General features: G+C 41.3%; 1 protein-coding gene across 2 annotated transcripts in view; it reads right to left on the minus strand.

Moving 5' to 3' along the window:
• MYH15 (myosin heavy chain 15) overlaps positions 1 to 19,596 on the minus strand; it is a 147,864-nt gene extending 128,268 nt beyond the window's left edge. Inside the window, exons 1-8 of one of the 2 annotated variants that reach the window (XM_072722453.1) lie at positions 19,288 to 19,596; positions 13,645 to 13,788; positions 12,042 to 12,198; positions 11,373 to 11,400; positions 9,994 to 10,087; positions 7,927 to 8,019; positions 5,317 to 5,380; positions 5,131 to 5,226 (exon numbers count right to left, since the gene is read on the minus strand). In XM_072722453.1, the coding sequence (XP_072578554.1) occupies positions 5,131 to 5,226; positions 5,317 to 5,380; positions 7,927 to 8,019; positions 9,994 to 10,087; positions 11,373 to 11,400; positions 12,042 to 12,198; positions 13,645 to 13,788; positions 19,288 to 19,422 (811 nt within the window). In that variant the 5' untranslated portion in view covers positions 19,423 to 19,596. Of the gene's footprint in view, positions 1 to 5,130; positions 5,227 to 5,316; positions 5,381 to 7,926; positions 8,020 to 9,993; positions 10,088 to 11,372; positions 11,401 to 12,014; positions 12,199 to 12,341; positions 12,433 to 13,644; positions 13,789 to 19,287 lie in introns of those variants that run through there. The other variant, XM_072722454.1, reaches the window with a different exon arrangement.
• Positions 19,597 to 20,017: the final 421 nt, after the last annotated feature.

Here is a 20,017-nt window from a genome sequence, read left to right on the forward strand (position 1 = left end):
GCCAGATAAGAACTTTATACTGTATAATTCCATCTTACAAATTCCTAGAATTTTTTTTCTTTTAAAGTGTTTAATTTTTGTGTAAGCTAAAAGGAAATGGACACACTCAAAAGACTTTGGGCATGTACATTAAACTTGTTAAGGGTTCTTCTACACATCTCTTTTTTCCATAGGAATTTCCCGTAAACATCTAAAACCCATAGTTTTTACTGTATATATAGCCTAAACCATAGCAATCTATGATTCTGTCATTTTACACTGTGTAAAATCATCAGAAAATAGTGATTCCATAGGAAAAAAAATGAGTAGCAAGTAAATCTCATTGTAAGTCATTAAAATAATTTGGTCCTTCTCCAAACCACATATAACTCTCTTATAAGAGAGTTAGTTAGCTATGAGTCTGGAATACCGGAGAGAAGTCTGGACTTGTGACCAAAGTGTGGAAGTCATCAGATGCAGATGATCTTTAAAACTGTCAGTCTAGAGGTCACCATGAGATTGATGCAAAGACTGAGCCCCAAGGTGCTCTAAAAGCATAGGTCAGATGAAAGAGAGAGACCCACAAAGAAACATCCAGAGATTTAGAGGCGAAACAAGGGAGGGTGGTGTGCTAGAAGCCAAGAGGAGAGATTCTCAAGGGGGAGGGAGGAATCAGTGGTGTCAAATACCGTCGTGACTCTCAAGGTCAAGAAATGAAATGTCTATATATTCTTTTGCAAGGCTCATTCATGGCTTCACTGATGACTCTCAAAACTCTATTTTCTGAGCTCCAGACCTAGAACTCCAGCTTCCCACTAGACATTTCAGTGCAGATGGCCATAAGTAGCTTAAACCCAACACTATCGAATCTATGATATTTTCCATGTGTGCCCTGAAGCTATGCCTCTTCTGTGGTTCCTTATGCTGGCAAATATCACCACCCTACCCAAGCCAGACATGGGGGTGCGATGAAATCTTGTCCTTTCACAGCTCAAATACAGACATCATTTCCATGTAGTTTTTTTTTTTAATTTTCCAGCATTTTTTTTTAATTTAAATCCAATTACCCAACATACATCATTAGTTTCAGATATAGTGTTCAATAATCCATGTCTTTGAAATCAAAGTATTTAATCTTTCTTCTCTAGAATAGGTGTATGCTATTGGAATGGGGTAAGGATATAAAAATAACAGTCTTTTCCCTCAAGGAGGCTACAGGAGGGGGCCAGTAGTAAGGCACCATGACAGGCCCAAGTGCTACACATGCACTTCTCCCCCCATGCCTACCTGCTTCCAGACGCGCTATTTCTAGAAGTCATAAAAGACACCTAATAGGCTTTTCCCTTATCTCATTAACCAGCAATATGGCTGATGCACTGGCCTACCCATTCACTGGAGCAGCTGTAGTCAACATGAAGTGGTGGCTCTTAAAAGTGTACAAAGTAAATGCATGAGTGTATGAGGAACTCTGAAAGGTCTTTAGCTCAAAACATCTTCCCCACTGGGCCTTATCAAAATTTACTTTCAAGGAGCAATGAATTTTAATTGGGTTGAGGCTTGAGGTTACCTCGGAGTATAATGTAAACAGAGCTTCCTTTATTTAATTAATTTCATTTCTATCAAGAGAAATGGCCCTGAGAGAATGTAAAAAACAAACAGTGAATACATTTTTGTGAGACACCATTAGGGCCAGGGAGACTGTTTAAGCCAGAGAAGTCCCTCGCAGAAGATTGTTGACCAGGCTGTAGGCTTGTGGAGAATGGAGAGCGCCTGTCTGGAGGGCTGAGGACAGCATAAAGATGCGGTGGCACGAGAGGAAGCTAAAGGTGAAAGTCGATTGCTTCACAACTGCAAAAAGTGCAGGCATCAACCTTCACACAGGTTCACTTCTAGATCCCATTCTGAAGTAGGAGATAAAACAGCCCTTTAAGAGTAGGTATGATATCATTCAAGGCCTTGTTTCACATGGCATCCTGACATTAAATTTTACTTTCCGCATAGCTGAATGTTCTCCAAGACTCAGTTGAGTTCACTATGAAAAGAGGAAAAGCTGACGTTGGGCAAAACAACAACAATAAAAAACCCTTAAAATCACAAAGTTCTAAAAAAATTAATAAAAAATAAAATAAAATAAAAATCACAAAGTTCTGCAGCCAGTACCTCTATACCACAACACCCACCATTACCTGTTTCTCACACTGCCATGAACAGCTGAAGAAGGTGTACACTGCCCAACTCCAGAGAGAATCATTCACAGAGTCTATAGTTTGAATAGTGTTCTCTAGTGTTGGGCAGCGCACAATCTGCAGCACCACAGACACACCCTGTTCCTCCTCACAACCAGTGGGGAGAAAGGGAGTAAACATAGGAGACCAGATCAAGAAAGACCTAACGAGGGATCCCTGGGTGGCGCAGTGGTTCGGCGCCTGCCTTTGGCCCAGGGCGCGATCCTGGAGACCCGGGATCGAATCCCACGTCGGGCTCCCGGTGCATGGAGTCTGCTTCTCCCTCTGCCTGTGTCTCTGCCTCTCTCTCTCACTCTCTGTGTGACTATCATAAATAAATAAAAATTAAAAAAAAAAGAAAGAAAGACCTAACGGGTAAAGGGAGTACAACTTAATATGCTCCAGAGTAGGAGGCCCAGATGCTGACACTGTTTGCGCAGAGGCATTCAGGCCACTAGTAGACAGGTTGGGCGCACCTCTTGGCAACCACCACCATGCATTACTGTCACATACTAAAGTGAGTACTCAGGGCAGTAGGCAAAATGTCAAAGATCCCAAGAGACAAGGACATTTTCTGACCCACGTCCTAGAGTTTATACACCAGTTGAACAGTAAGAATGGATACAATAAACAAATAGAAAAAAAAATAGTCAAAGAAGAGAAGAAAACTAGGAAGGGATAGGCAGGACCAAGCCATCCTGTTGGCATTAAGAACAAGAATTTCGAGGAGCCGTATCTGAGGAGACGGAGGGAGTAGGTGGGAGCCACACCTTGAACAAGAGTCAGCCTAAACTGAAAGGTAAGGGGAGGAGGGATGCTCCAGATGAGGCAGAGACTAGTTGGGAGCTGGCTCTGGGTGACACATCACCCCATTTCTTTGGCTCCTTCCTTGGGTGCCCAGGCTCCCGACAGATTCTCCACCCCCAGTTCTTCTGTATAATGACAAGTGCTTCTCTTTCAGGAAACTTGGACATAACCCTTACATTGCCAAGGTGGGCCCTCCTGTAACAACCCTTGGGACACCCTGAAACTCTCCTTGGGCAAACATGAATCAAAAGTTTAAATTTTAAAATGTCCCAAAGGATGACCCATGGTGTGGAGAACAGGTGGACTGACGATACCCCCTTTGGACCACCAGATGTCAGTCTTTGTACAGTAATCAATCTCTGCAGCCCCCAAAGACGCAACAGGATCAATGAATTCCAGATAAGCCTGCATTTTTCAGGGGGTCGCCCAGAGCCCTCGGCCAGTTCTATTAGTAAACAGAGATGCTCCCCCAAATCTGAGTCAGTGTGTTAATCATGTCACCGCTGGTTCCCGCATTGGGCCCTACGTGTCAGATGCTTTGCACAGCAGAGAAATCTGTGCGAAGAATATTAGATTTGGCAGGGCTAATCAAAGGAAGATCAAAAAAAAAAAAAAAAAATCTGTTCCAGTTTAGGTGGAAGGGAAAGTAGGAAGGGGAACAGCTGCCGCTTTTATATCACCAGTTGCACCCAGGCCAAAAATAATTGTCCAGTTTGCAGAGCTTGCCCTGTTCGGGGGGGCACTTTGAGGGTGAAGGCCGTCACTGCTAAAGTGCATGATTAACACACTGACTCTAGCATAACAGGCAGGGGGGATAGCTGCCCTTTAATTTGCTCGCCTGGCTCCTTGATCTCCTCCCACATCCGCTCCTCTGGGCGCATCCTTGTCCTCAGTGGCTTTCTCCCTACTCAAGACCGTGGCAATCCAATCAGCCTGTCCCTCTCCCCTTGCAGTGACTTCCTGTCCTCGGCCTTAGGGAGCAAGCTGCTGCTTGATTTCGCCCTGCCCACCTGCCCCCTACATCATCACCTTCTCTCCACCCCCTGCAATGGCCACTTTGCTATTTCAAGGATAAGCCACGTGCATTCCTGCCTCAGGTCCTTTGCACTCACTGTTCCCTCTTCCCTGAACTTTATCCCTGGAAATCTGACCTGCTCATTTGCTCACTCGTTCAGGTGTCTGCAAAAATATTGCCTTCTCAGAGCCATCTGGCATGACCATTCTATCTAAAATCTAACCACCTTCTACCCTACCAAGCCCAAATTCACTCTGTCTCCACACCCTACTTTTTTTTTTGTAGACCTACCATTCTCTAAAATTATATATTTCTTTGTTTCCTTGTTTATTACTTGGCTCCCATACTAGAATGTAAGCTCACAAGAGCAGGGACCTGTCTGCCTTATTCATTTTCCAATCCTGCGCTTACTCTGCAGTGCCTGGTGCACACAGCAGTCCCATAGTAAATATTTGTTGAGTGACTGCATGAAGTTCATTCTCTTACTCCATAAATTACTTTTCTATTTCTCCTCCTGGCACTACCTTTATCTTGGTCAAATTATAAAACTCGGGAGTATTTTTGACTTATCACTCTCTCTCATTCCTCCGTTCAGTCACTGCTAAGACCTGTCCATTCTTCTAGGAATCCACCCCCTTTTCTCCCATTCCCACGGACACAACCTTAGTCAATGCCTTGTCATCTGATTCCAGGACGACTATAGTCGCTTCCCCCTAGGATCCCTGCCTTCCATCCATCCTGCCCACCACAAATCATGACCTCCTCTTACCCCACCCTTGTAACACATGCACACCCCTCTAAATCCTTGAGTTCAGAAACCATCAGAATAAAACCTGCAAATCCTTTCGTCCAGTCAGCCTGATCTCTGCTCCCTGATCTTGCCCTGCCTTTTCCTGCCACTGTACTCACTGCTCCTCCCATAGGAAACACCCTCCCTGCATTACTCCAATACTCATTACTCATAAATCCCCTTCCACTGAGCTACTCAGGTGCCCCTAAACTAAGTTCTTATGAGATTTATGAAACAATACTTTTGTAGGTCCAAGAATCTGACATCTGTCTCTTGTTTTAGAATGTCCCTCAGCTCCAGAATACTACACTTACCATGAAGTTCTTTTTTCCCAGACAGAATTTGATAGAATATGTGGTAGTTCCTCTCTCCAGGCTGCTGGAAAATCACTCGGGATTTTTCAAGCAAATCTACAGGATGAGAGAAGGATAAAGAATCATACTTAGGTGTTCTCGCAAAACTTAGAAGGAAAGTAATCAGAGAGTGCAGTGGCTACTCACAAATATCAATGTCTGCAGACGACAGCTTGCCTCTGGCACAGAAGTGCATCCTGATGAACTTGCCCTAAGTAGACACAAAACACAGCCTCCTATTGAAACATTCCCAACAGTTGCAATGGCTCTATTATACACATTATTCCCAAAGTGACTACTTCTCCAAAAGTTAAAAAAAAAAAAAAAAAAAAAAAAGCAACATGGGCCTGAGATGGCACCAGTGAATGCTAGGAGGGCAGGATGATCACTAATGCTAGTCCTGGATTCTAGTCTCAGACCTGCCAGCTTCTAGCTGTGTGTTCTTGTGTGTATTACTGAATCTCTCTGGGCTTCAGTATCCTTACCTAAAAATGAGAAAAATAATATCTGTTCAGCATATTCTTTCATTATTCAGCAAACATTCATTGAGCGCCTATGAGCCCTGGACAAATCACATTAGAAAAAATGAGTGTGGTCATGGGTGGCTCAGTCGGTTAAGCATCTGCTTTCGGCTCAGGTCATGATCCCAGGGCCCTGGGATGGAGCCCCACACAGGAATCTGCTTCTCCCTCTCTGTCTGCCTCTGTCTCTGCTCCTCACCCTGTTTGTTCTCTCGCTCTCAAATAAATAAAATCTTTAAAAGAAGAAAAGAAAAACCGGTATGGTCCCTACCCTTCTAAATTCTAAGTGTAAACAGCTAATGCAATGGCATTAATGTGGGAACATTTGGTGATTCTTGAATCATACAGAAGAGTCAGCTGTGCAGGAGTTCAGTGAGTAAAGGAAAGGGGGCAGAAAAGGGAGTCTGAGAGGTAGACAGGCACCAGGCACCATGCCACATAAGCCATATGGGCCACAGGAAGGAGTACAGTTTAATTTTATGCGTGCTCAGAAGACACCAGGAGATTTTGAACAGAGGAATAATGTGATCAGATTTATGTTTTAAAACACTGCTTTGGCATCAATACTAGATGGGGTGGCTTCCTTCCTTTCTTTCTCATGAAAAGCCATAAGACAGGATTTAATGGGACAGAAAGGCTGCTGCCCAAGGGGACAGCTCACATCAGAAGCCCACTGCAGCTAAGGAGGCAGTCAGCGGGCCCTGGAGCTTACAGGGGGAGGATGTGGTGCCAGGCAGGTGCCAGGCTGGTGGAGGCCACCCATGCGAGGAAGGAGGCAGAGCAGGACGGCAGCCAGGCCAGGGAAGGAGAGGGGTGACAAACAGAGGGATTGAGCCATTAGGTTAACAAATGTAGAGGAATGGGAACCACACAGATACACATATATGTGCATTTATATACACACATATAGCATGGTATTAATTGAAATAATTTAACCTGGATTTATTTTTTTGGACTCCCTTTACTCTTTTCTCCTCCTCCCTTCCTCTTCCCTTCCTTCCTTCCATTCATTCATCTCTGTATATTTTGCTTCTCTACTTTTTTCTTCTATCCTTTTTTGGCATTGTTTTTCAATTGCTTTCTTATTTATCTTTCTTTCCACTTGCTCTTCTTTCCTTTCTTCCTTTTCTTCTACTTTTTCCTTTCCTTCATTCTCTTGTCTTCCTTTTTCCCCCCTCTTTCCTCCCTTCCTTCCTTTTCCTCTCTCTTTTTTTTTTTTCATATTTCAGCAGAAAATCCTTCACATTCTAACCAACCCAAATCTAGCAGTTGTTTTGTGGACCGATATTAGCACCTGCTATGCAGCCTGACCTGGCAAGCAGATGTAAGTGCAGGCAGGGCAGTACTAAGGCCCTGGGTAGAAACCAGCCACATCAGCATGAGACTGTTATTTAATTGTGCCCAGAGATTCAAACAGGAAGCCTTCTGCAAATTTCCTTGTAAATTATAGAGTGGCGCCCTGCCACTCATTTTTGGCATTAGATGGGTTTGTGAAACTAGATTTTGAAATCCAAATTCTTCCTGTATCCTGGGAATGCAAGTTATCAAAGTCTATTTTTAAAAATGTTTTCTCCTGGGGCAGCCCGGGTGTCTCAGGTTTTGGCGCCGCCTTCAGCCCAGGGCGTGATCCTGGAGACCTGGGATCGAGTCCCACATCAGGCTCCCTGCATGAGCCTGTTTCTCCCTCTGCCTGTGTCTCTGCCTCTCTCTCTCTCTCTCTGTCTCCCATGATTAAATAAAATCTTAAAAAAATATATTTTCTCCCCCAAAAAATTCCTCAGTGGAAAATATGCAGAGGTAGGGGAGCCATAGGCAAGAATAGAAATAATAACTGTACTAAGTGATTTAGGAAGTGCTTACTAAATTGACTTGGTATAAGGAGTATAGGAAATTATGAAGGAGAAAGTACTTTCAAATCTGTAAAATGCAATAAAATATAAAGTATTATTAGAATTTGTTGGGTGAGCATCCCTACTGGAAGTGGAAAGGAATTTGAAACTATTAAATATGGTCTTCTGGAAATTGACCAAACAATAGAAGCTTCTCTGATGTATATTTATATGTAGTTTTAATTTCTTAACAATGAAATTGATTTCTTTCTTTTTTGAGGAATCTAATAATATTGGACTTCTTTGATGTTCTAGAAATTGTTTTATACCTATGTGCTCAAGAATGAATTTTATCATCTGCTTAAAAAATTAAAGACTCTGATACACTGCTCAATCGTGCTACTTACAAAACGAGAGGAGTTATCATTTCTCAGCGTTTTGGCATTTCCAAATGCTTCCAAGATAGGATTCACTTGCTTGATTTGATCTTCTAAAGACCCCTGAGATACAGGTAAAATAAATACAGCAGGTGAAGTTTTCAGTAAAATTCTGTAATATGGTAAGCCCTGCATCCCTATACAGACCCTAGGTCAGGTTATTCTTGCTTTGATAAATAGGAGCCAAAGCTGTTTCCAAATTTGATTATACAATGTTACTTCAGAATGAGAACTCAGAAAAACAGATGAATGAGAAGCTGTCTTAACATAAAATGTCCCTGTGAATATATATGGGAGCTCATTTGTTTGCAATACTTCTCTTTTGGTCAGAATTGACCTAAGTGTGAAAAGAAACTAGATATCTACAATCAACAAATCAATCAATACCATAGCCTATTTCCAGACAAACTTCATTCCTTATATTTTCTCCATTGTTAGTCTTCCTCTCTTCCCACCTAATTCTTACACCTGGAAATTTATCCTAGGCTAACACAGCAGATTCTTGGCATTATTAAATTATATTTTTCCTTCTTACTATTCCTAAGTAGTCTAATGGTCCATGCCAAGCTGTGAGTCAATGTTGGTATTCATTTTGATTTTGAATCATATGTGCTTAGGAGGTTACCTCCACAGAGTGAGTCTGAATGAGCACTCAGCATCCTGATTGCAACATGGCTATGTTGTTTTCCACTCAGCATCAAAGATCCATTTTATGGGAGGGATTACATGGTATACAGTATTCAAGAATTTATAAACTTAAGGGTGCCTGGGTGGCTCAGTTGATTAAGCATCCCACTCTTTATTTCAGCTCAGATCATGAGATCAAGCCCCACTTCTGGCTCCGTACTGGGTGTGGAGCCTGCTTAAAATGGTCTCTCTCCCTCTCCCTCTACCCCTACCCACCCACCTCCACACACACACTTGTGCACACACTCTCTCTCTCTCAAAAAAAAAAAGTTTATAAACTTACTATATCCCTTCTAAGTATTATTGGTCTACTATCCTTTAAAGAAATAAAAGGACTATATGAGCAAGGATTTTCATAGAAGTGATATGTATTATGTATTGTTATGTATTGTCTATCATAAGGCCAATGGCCAGACCAAACAATTACACAAACAACCAAAATGCACACAAAAATGAAGTAACATCTAGTGAATAATAGAGTTCAATGATACCTAAAGAAATCAATCAAATTCAGGAATGTGGCAGTTGGGAAAGAAACTTTTTGTGCTTTGAAAATTGGACCAGTTTGCTATTTTGATATACTTCTTACTTTGCAGAAACAGCAGGAAGCATCCAGGATTGAATTGAAAAAGCAAAATAACAATGCCAGACGTAGAAAGATGAGAGGCCCTAACAGCTCAATAACTCATTGATTCTGAGTCCCACTCAGTATTATCTAGTTTTATTTTGCATACCAATTCTCACGGTCTAGTTACTCTCAAATTATTACGAAACCCATCAACCAGTTAATGGAGCTAAACAAAGTAAGCTAAATTAAAAATCACCAAAGATAAAAGTAATTAAATAGAGAGGGAAGGTAAGTAGAACCTGGAATGTGATTAAAGTTGAGAGTATGTCCATCAGGCTTTTGGAATTTGACCCAGGAGTTAGTGATGAAGGAAGCAGACTTCTACTTTTTTGCATTTCTGTGGGAGTCTGACATCTCATGGTAGCTAAAGGGATTCAGAAATATCCAAAGTAGCCATTCAAGGCATTGATGACTCTAGTGTTTTGGGAAGATGTTTGGATCTTAAGTGTTATTCTCAGAGAGTCTAATCAACAAAGATCAGACTAAATAGCCCTTAAAGCAAATCTGAAACAAATTATGTCATTTCATCTTTGGGGGTTACTGGTTTGAGCACTTGATAGTACTCTCAAGAGGCAAAGATGGGGGGAAAACTTTTCTATAATTTTCTAATTGTTTTATGGCTTTCGTCTCCTCTTTTCTCCCCAAAAGTGGTCAAGGCAGAGCCTCCATGATTAGTGGATAGGACCCCCTCACCTTTCTTGCCAAGATATATGAATACTTACCAGCTTTTCCCTAGATTCACCCATGGTTGCAATGGTGGCAAAATACTGGATAATATGTTTGGTGTTCACAGTCTTTCCAGCACCAGATTCTCCTCTGTGATTAGAAATTCAGTGATACAGTTAACTGGTTCAGATTATTAATGCAGTGGGAGTTAAATCATTTTAACCATATAGACTAAGACAAAAAGGAAATGTTTTATGGAAAAATGGAACTTAAGAGGAAACTTAAAGAGATGTAGATATTTAATTGGTTGGGAGAAGGGGAAGAACTATCTCAGGCTGGAAAAACACCACGAACAAAAATAAGAACTGAGTACAGAAAGATTAAAGATTTTATAAAAACTGGAAGCCTGTTCTTCATGGTCCTGTTAACAAGAAGCTGAAGAACTCCTCTATTAATTAAAGACAAATCTCCTCATTACCAACTGTTGAGGGATTTTCACATATTAAGGCCAGCACATGTCTAGGTCCAACCCTTTCCCTGAGAAGAGGACCTACCAATCATTCCACCAGGCAGTTAGGTTTTAGAGTTCCTTTTTTACCTTTGATAACCAGTTAACTTTGTGATGTGGGAAGAACACAGTGGTGCAAGTCTTATCACAAGCATCCTAGGTCAAGGCCTGCCTTTATCTGTATGAAACTCCAGGAAATATTTTATCTTCTCTGCAAAGGGCTAAACTCAAACTCCCCTTCTAGCTCTGAGATTCTGAGACTGTTATTCTTGAGATGCCTAAGCCAATGGAGAGCCCATTGGCTTTAGGGTGACAACACCATTATATAGGAAGACCAAGAACTTTAGCATTTCACGATCTCTTGAATCTTAGTCACGCAGCCACCATGCTGACATTTCACCAGGCCAACCAGTGCTCTTCCCATCAAAATTAGCATCCAATATGGTATCGCTGAAGTCTTTTCCTTCCTTTTCTTCTCCAAGTTGCATCATCTTTTACTTCCTATTTAATGTACCTTAGTCTGCCCCAATCTAGCTGCCCAGATAATAGCAGGTTACCTGTTCCATGGTCATACTCATTGAACTTTTCTCTCTGCCCAATTAGTCCACAGACCTTTGAAAATTACTATTTGGACAAATTGTTCTCCATCAGGAAGATGACTAAGATCAGCTTGTGCACTATGCGTTCTAAAAGATCTACTAAGATGGTGGAGGCAGCCTAGCGAGTACCATATTTGGAGTAGTCACGGACTAGAGTGTTATGACAATTTCCTGAGTATCTTATTCTTGCCTAGAATGTATTCTGTATGTAAAGAGCAAACAATTCAAGGATAGTGAATTTCTGTTTTATTCCCAGTAAAATGTAGGTGTCTGTTTCCATTGAACCTCTCACTGCTAGCCAAAAAGAAGAGGCAAGGCAAACACTTACGTCAAAAGTACAGACTGATTCTCTTGATCTACAAAAGAAAGGAAAATGTCAGAACATTCTTCTGCGAGAGCTTCTATGTTTTGGCAAACTTATTCAAAATTTCCTTGGTTGCAGTTTGAAGTCAGACACAAGGAAAAGGATTTGCTCCCAGCTGGAGAAAAAAATACCATTTGAATAGTACAGAGTAAAAGAGATTTTTCCCTTGCCCCTATGTATGTCAGTCATATGAACATACAAATCTCAGGCCTATTTTCTTGCTCCAAATATAAATGATAACTGACTAATGGTTGACATTTTTGCCATTTTAAGCCTTTTAAGAAGCATGGTGTTACAATAGCTACAGAGAAACTTCTTAGGCCAGAAACTCTAGCAGGTGCTTTATGTAATAAAAGCTGCCATCTACGGGGGGCTTCCTCTGGGCCAGCCACTGGGCCGAGCACTTTCAATGCATTATCTCCCTTAATTTGACATGTGAGCTAATCATCTCCAGAACCCTAGGAGGCAGGCTCTATTTTGCCCATGGTTTTATCCAAAAGAAACGGAGGCTTCAAGTGATTAGGTAACTGTAAAGGACACGCTCCGCTCACAATGCCTACATGCCTCTTTAGTGACACTGAGAAAAAGTAGATCAGATATTTTTACCTTTCATTTTGTAGGGCAGCCACTTACTGTGAAGCATATCCTGAAAGGCATTATCGGCAACAGCGAAGATGTGAGGGGGAGCTTCTGATCGCCTCTTCCCTTTGTAGGCAGCCACGACTTCTTTCTGATACACTGGGAGCCACTTGTAAGGGTTTATGCTCACACAGAAGAGACCTGAATATGTCTGAGGAAAAATATCAGAGGAGATTTCAGGAAGCAGGTTAGCAACACTTCCTGGTTTGTCAGCTCTCTCACTGCCAGATAACATTTGCTGAAATATTTACTCATAAAGGAACTAAAAAGAGGAGAGAGCTTTTGGATCCTTACAGAGAAGAGACTGTAACAGGAAGAGACAGAACTGGGTTAGAGTAGCAGCAGGGTCTGGGGTTACCTCTCCCCAGGGAGACCCGCTAACTATGCACATGTCTGACACATACACCCTTTGAAGACAGAGACAACACCAACAACAGGCTGAGCAGCCATCGGGCATTTGAGGCCAGAAGGTGGCTTATGTTTCAGCAAGATTAGGAACCTGATTTTTAAGGCATGAGAAAAGAGCTCATTTGGGTCACTCAGTCACTATAATGATAGAATTATGGCCCCCCCCAAAGGACACATTCTGGTCCTAATCCCTGGAATCTGTGAATACAATCTTATTCGGAAAAAGGATCTTTGTAGGTATAATTAAGTTAAGGATCTCAAGATGCTATGTGGGTGGGCCTTACATCCAATGGCTGGTGTCTTTATGAGACACACAGAGAGGAGAAGGTATGAACACACAGAAGAGAAAGTGATGTGAAGACAGGGGCAAGAGTCTGGAGTGGTGTGGCCACAAGGAATGCCAGAAGCCACTAGAAGCTGGAAGGGTTAAGAAATGATTCTCTCCTAAAGACTCTAGAAGGACTATGACCCAGCTGATTTGATTTGATTTTGGACTTCTGGCCTCTAGAACTGTGTTAGAATAAACCTCTGTTGTTAAGCCAACTGGTTTGTGGTAATTTTGTTACAGCATCCAAGGGAAACTAATATAGTCACATATAACAGACGGCCAAGGAGCAAGTTGGCTATATGTCATGGCTTCTATGGAAATGGAGCCCAAGTGCGACCATTTTGGTCCAATCTACTCAGTGCTACTGCTGTTGAATAGGCTCTGAGTAAATCAAAGAATCTAAATAACCATCACCAATGTAATGGTGATGAAAAAGTCATTCCTTCTACTGAGCACAAACGGGGTGACAGGTACTGCACTATGTGCTTTACATTCTCTGATTTAATCCTCCAAGCTATCTTGGAGAACCAAGCATTCATATTCCACTTTACGGGTAAGGGGACTTCAAGAAGTTAAGAAACTTAACAACGAGTGAATGACAAGACTAGCATCTGGACACTGATCTATTAGGCTCCAAGCTTCATACCTTTAGTTTGAGAACCTAGGGAAAGGGATATGAATGTTGACAAAATAAGACGGGGGAAATGCTAGGGCGAGGTCCCTTTCCAGGGGCCATTCCTCAAGGATTATCTCCATGGAAGCCTGCTTAAGTTCAAAGTAACCTATTATCCAAGTGAGGGTTAAGAAATTGCCAATATGAGTGCCAACAGGATATTTCAGCAGTAAAGCATATATACACACATAGATCATCCAGTGGTCATAGCGCCTCTTCAGGGTATGCAGGACCGACGCTTCATTGAGATGAGTCAGCATTGCTAGATCTTCAATCATTTCACACTTTGGGGGATTCATCTGCTGGACTTCAACCTCCTTGACACTCAGACTCTGCAGAGAGGAGAAAAATCTAATATGTATTTCCCTATTTTATGTTTCTTCATTTTACCATAGATAGGAAAGAATCTTCAAAAATCCTAGAAAAAAAGATAACTCCTGAGGGATGGGTCCAGAAGTGTAACCAATCCATTAGGATTGACGGGTGTTTCTTCTACCCAAGATTGCACCTTGTCTGAAGACTTAGTTTTAAAAAGTTTTTGTTGAATGAAAATATTCTATCTCACAGAGCTCTAGTCCTGTGTCCCCTCACTGACTCTGGCTACCTCTGAGAGCACACACATCTTTTTTTTTTTTTTTTTTTCACAAAGGGTGAGGATATTTTTATTTAAATAATATTTAAAAAAAGAAAAATCCATTTTTAACTTCTAGAGCTGTTCAACTCAACTGGAAAGTTCTTTTGAAAAATAAACCTTCTATTTTGGACTTTTATAGTGAATTTTCAAACAGTGTATCCAGGTCCCCATAACAAAAGATTCACCATGCACGTTTTGAAATACCCCATGAATCACAAGTATCATCTTGATTACAAAAAAGAAGAAAAAAAGTTAAGAATTTTGGGAAGGATGGTGGATATTTTCATTTGGTAGACCAAGAGATGTCTATAGAGAGATAGGGTATTAAAAATACAAGACATCTCTCTCTCAAATACTAAAATGATCATTTAATTTTTGGGTGACAAAGTTAAAAAAATTACACTAATTCTTTATTCAAGCAAATTTTCATTTCCTTACCTAAAGATGTGGAAAAATTTGGATTCTTGGGCCCCTCTGACATGCTGTTTTCAGGAACAGTGTTGAGATGCCTTTCTGTGGCCAGTCATCTGCTCTGCACCACACATCTGTGGTGCCTGTGGTTTGGCACTTCTCTTGATGCTTAGAAGGTTTAGAGGAAGGAATTGGGAGTGAAGGATCAAGGAGGCATATGAATCCTTCCAGACTTTCTTCAAGACCTATCTTCTCCCTCAATCCTTGCTCTACTCCCTTAGCTCATTTAAAAAAAAAAAAATTTTACCATATAAACAACCTATATTATCTTGGCACAATCTTTTGTACATGTTTCAATAATTAAAAATGTTAGACTATCTCTCAGCTAGATTATAAACACCTGAAGGAGTTCTGATGGTGTTTTTATAGTTACTAAAGCATCTATTACAATGTGACACTCGTGGTAGGTACTCAATAAATATTGATATCTTGATTAATATGGATGCATTGATATCTTGATTAATATGGATGCATTGCTACCCAATAGTTGTTCAGAGTTGCTCTCAAAGTTTCCTAACACCATTTCCTATAGCTCTTTTCCTCGTTTAATAAACATTAGCATCAATTGATGGGTCCATTTAATCCCAGTTGTGATGGATTCCTCTTTCAAACCTCTCACACTCTCCATATTTTTTTTTTTTTTGAGTGGTGGAGGGAAAAGGGAAAAGGAGCGAGGACAGGGGGAGAGGGAGAATCCTAAGCAGGTCCACACCCAGCACTGAGTCCATGGCAGGGCTCAATCTCACAACGCTGAGATCATGACCTGAGCCAAAATCAAAAGTTAAACACAAACAACTGAGCTATACAGGTGCCTTCACATTCTCCAGATTCTTCATCAAATTCCTAACCATAATCTGCTTTGACATTGCTCCAACAGTAATCACTTTTCTTTCGAATCTCTTTAATTTCCATATGTCAAGGACTCCTTTTCTGTAGAACTTAATCAGGTGTCTTACATCTTCAAATACCTCCCCTTAGCTCTGATTCTGTTTTTCTATCTTCTTTCATTGCCTACTATCTTCCATAAGTATTACTCTACACCTACTGGTTCCCTGTCTCTGTTAATGTTACAAAGACTGTTCATATGGTGATTGAAAGTGTCCTACTTCTAACACCAGGAGGAGGAAGCCTGGAGCTAGGGAGATACAGAGTGGGGCTAAAGAAATGGGACTGTCATTATGTGGTGGAAAGACAAATAGGACAAAGCAAAATCCTTTAGACTCTTCTTTCTACATTATTAACTTACTGCTTTCATGCTCTTCTTCTTGCGATTTCTTTTGATAATAATTATAGCCATAATATATTTACAAATCACCTTAAGTACTGTTGAAAAGACAGTTTTGGAACATGTACTCAGACAATAAAGTCTCTCATTTGGAGGACTGATAAAATAGGGTTGGATCCCACTAAGAAAATGAAAAGATGGGGACGTAGGTGGCTCAGTCGGTTAAGCATCTGCCTTCAGTTCAAGTCATGATCTCGGGGTCCTGGGATGGAACCCTGTATCAGGCTTCCTGGTCACCTGGGGAGTCTGCTACTCTCCCTCTACTCCTCCCCGCAACTCACGCTCCCTGGCCTACTCTCTTACATGCTCTCTCTTAAATAAAATCTTCAAAAAAAAAAAAAAAAGTGAAAAGACAACACTGGGAAAAAAATCTTTGCAAATCATAGATCTGATTAGAAACTTGTATCCAGAACATATAAAGAACTTTTATAATGCAACAACAAAAGCAATAAGCCAATTAAAAAAATGGGCCAAGGGTTTGATTAGACATTTCTCCAAAGTTACACAAGATGCTCAATATCAATGCCAAGATGATATTAGGATGCTCAGTATCATTAGTCATTAGGAAATGATTAGGAAATGTATTCCTAATCCCATTAGGGATAAAAATCCCATTAAAATACCACTTCACACCCACTAGATTGACTATAATCTAAAAGGTAATAATATGCGTTGGTGAGGATATAGAGAAATTATAATCCTTACAAACTGCTGGCAGGAATAGAAAATGATGCAGCCATTTTGGAAGACATTTTGGCAGTTCTTCAAAATGCTAGACATAGAAGTTACCATAGGACCCAGGAATTCTACTAGGTATATACCCAAGAGAAGTTAATACATCCACACAAAAACTTACATGCTCACGTTCATGGGAGCATTATTCCCAATAGCCAAAACATGTAAACAACCCAAATGTCTATCAACTGGAGAAAGAATGAACAAATGTGGTGCATCCATACTATGGAATATTATTCAGCTATACAAAGGAATAAAGTACTGATACATGCTACAACATGAATGAACCCCAAACACTATACTAAGTGAAAGAAGCCAGACACAAAAGATCATGTGCTGTATGATCCCATCTATCCAAAATGCCAGAAGAGGCAAATTTCTCTATTGAGGAATAACATAGATCAGAGGGGATAAAGGGAGGGCAACCCATCTGGGGTCCCCTCCCTCTCTAGGAGCTTTGTACTATTGCTCAATAAACTTTGCTGCCCACCAAAAAAAAAAAAAAAAAGTGGGGAGAGAGGGGAGTGATTGCTAATGGGTACAAGATTTCTTTTGGGGATAATGAAAATATCCTAAAAATTAGATTACAGTGATAGTTGCGTAATTCTTTTAATATACTAAAAACTGTAAAGGCCATTTTTAGGTAAAAAAGGCTTTGAGTGATGGACTGTAGAAAGGGCCCACAGCGACCGCCTGGTTGGATACAGACTGGGGGAACCCAACCTCAAGATATCCATACGCCCTAACTGACACATGGGCTGCTTACAACCAGGCACAGTTACCAAAATAGGGAGAATTCCATAATTCCCCATACCTCACCTTCCCTCTAAAGCCAGCCCCCACCCCCTGCCTCTGCAGACAGCCTCTCCTCTGCTGTCCTGCCCACTGCTCCCTAGCAGTGTATTCATTAAATTTCTTCCTCTTTGTTCTGCTTCAGGTAAATTCTTGTCACTGCCCAGACCACCTGCTTCCACCCAATCATCCCCCAACAGTTAAGGGCTGCCATCCGACCAAACACATTTAACCACCACCAAAACTATTAAATTGCACACTTTAAAGAGGTGAACTCTATGGTATGTAAATTATAGCTCAATAAAGTTGTTTTTAAAAGTTGGCATGGGACACCTGGGTGGCTCAGTGATTGAGCATCTGCCTTTGGCTCAGGTCGGGATCCCGGAGTCCTGGGATCAAGTCCCGTATCAGGGTCCCCGTGAGGAGCCTGCTTCTCCCTCTGCCTAGGTCTCTGCCTCTGTGTGTCTCTCATGAATGAATAAATAAAATCTTTTAAAAAAAGAGGTAAATAAATATTGGCATAAACAATGATGGGAAAAAGACATTCATATCTGTTTTCTCTCTTTTAATAAGAGATTGTCCCAAGACTCATTTCAGAACCCATGTTTCCTTATTTAGGACATTCTGATTTTTTTTTCTTGTCTATCTAGGTAAGTTCCTGATGATAAGGCCCAAGTTCTTAATTCCATTACTTAAATAAAATCTATCTAACTGGGGATTTTTTATGTCCAGATACTGTCAAAAAAGCATATTAAAATACCATAAATGGTCATTTATAAGTGGCCTCCAGAGCTTTACAACTCAAATGGCAATGCTTTAGATGATAAATTGCCCAAATATGAAGATAAGGATGTGAAAAAGAGGAACCTTCTTGGTAATGTTTGTTGTGGAGCTGAGACACAATCGGGAGACTGGAGACATGACTCCGGGCGTGGAATTGTCTAGAAAATCTACCAGGAACTGTTCATCTGAGTCAGGGCAGAAATAGGGACCAGCTCACCACCATGGGGCTGGCAGGCAACCCAAGGTCAGTGATTCATGGGAGGGTCCCGGGGTGGACCGTCTGCTCAGGGTTATCCTGCTGCCCTATACACCCGGGGGGCAGGGGAAGGGGCTGCAGGCCCCTACAGCCCTCCTTCATATGCCCTCCCCGACCCCTTACACTCTAGCTTATGCTCAACACCTGCCCTAAACCTCTTTCAAAAGGTCTTAAGTGACCTCCTAATTCTGAAACTCTGAGGCTCTCTCCAAGACTCTAACCTCTTACTCTAACGTTTGGCATTACTGACCATACCCCATCTCTTGGCTTCTCTGGCACTGTGCTATTCTTAGTCAAATTATTACTCTTTCTTTCTTTCTTTTTTTTAAGATTTATTTATTTACTTTAGAAAGAGAGAGCACAAACAAGCATGAGGGAAGGGGACCAGAAAGACTCTCAAGCAGACTCCCTGCTGAGCACAGAGCCCAGGGATTTGATCCCCCACCCTGAGATCATGACCTGAGCCAAAATCAAGAGTGGGATACTTAACCAACTGAGCCATTGAGGTGCCCCGAATTACCCCTCTTTCTTAATCCAAACACAACTTGCTTCAGAGTTCTTTAGGTCACTATTCACTGCAAGGAGCACCTTTAAAAAACAACAAAACTTGAAATGTTGGTGAAAGAAGAGAAAATTGAGTTCTAGAGTCAATGATCTTTACCACTGGCAACTGTTTTACTCTGATTTACCCAGGGTCATTTAATCTTTGATAGGAAATGGAGGAGCTTCTCAAAGATGCATGAATTTTCCAAAAGCGTATCTATCAGTGGCATCTCCTACCCCAGGTTTTTAATTAAATTATCAGAGAGAAGGCATATTTAATTATTTAAGTAAAGAACACAGTTATTCCAGAGAGAAAATAAAGATTCCTTTACCTTTCCGTCTGCTGTCTCAACAATTACTTTGCCATCATTTCCACTCCCTTTAACCTCGGCCTCCACGTAGGCATTTCTGCCATCAGGAATCCAGCATTTCTTCTTCCCTACAGAGCCAAAAAAGATTATAACCATCGGACTTGTACAAAATAGATGCTGGACACTCCTGTACTGAAAGATGTGATCTCCTTTCTGCTAATTCGGCCTGGTGACTTGGAGTCACCAATATAGGAAATTGCAGGGTTAGATAAAATCGTGAAAGCTCATCCCAAAGATGACACACTGACTCTGCAGGAAGGAGAAACACTTGAGCAAGCCAGATGAGGACCATCACAGACCATTGTGCTGCAAGGAAGTTACAGGGCAACACCCTACAAGCCACTCTTTCGGACCCCAACACTTAGCTCCCACTCCGTCCCAGGTCCTGGGTGTTCATCCTAGTGCCTCTCCCTCCCCTGCTCCCTTCCAGAATACTTCACTCAGAAAGGTCTGGTTATATCTAAGTGAAAATTAGGTGAGTGGTCATGCCTGTGTTTCAGGGTTTCTTTAGAATGTCTTAATTTTGGAATAAAAGCCTGCTGAGAGAATTACGTGGTCAGAATTGGAGGAGAGGGGATATGGGCTATTTTTGCCAGACAGCATAACTGCTTCACATTATTTCCCCCATATAACATTTCTGTTCTCTGCCCCCTCACTTCCACACCCCACCCCTAAGCAAAGCAGCTAATCA

The sequence above is a fragment of the Vulpes vulpes genome, chromosome 1, assembly GCF_048418805.1.
Source record: "Vulpes vulpes isolate BD-2025 chromosome 1, VulVul3, whole genome shotgun sequence".
NCBI classification, from domain to species: domain Eukaryota; kingdom Metazoa; phylum Chordata; class Mammalia; order Carnivora; family Canidae; genus Vulpes; species Vulpes vulpes.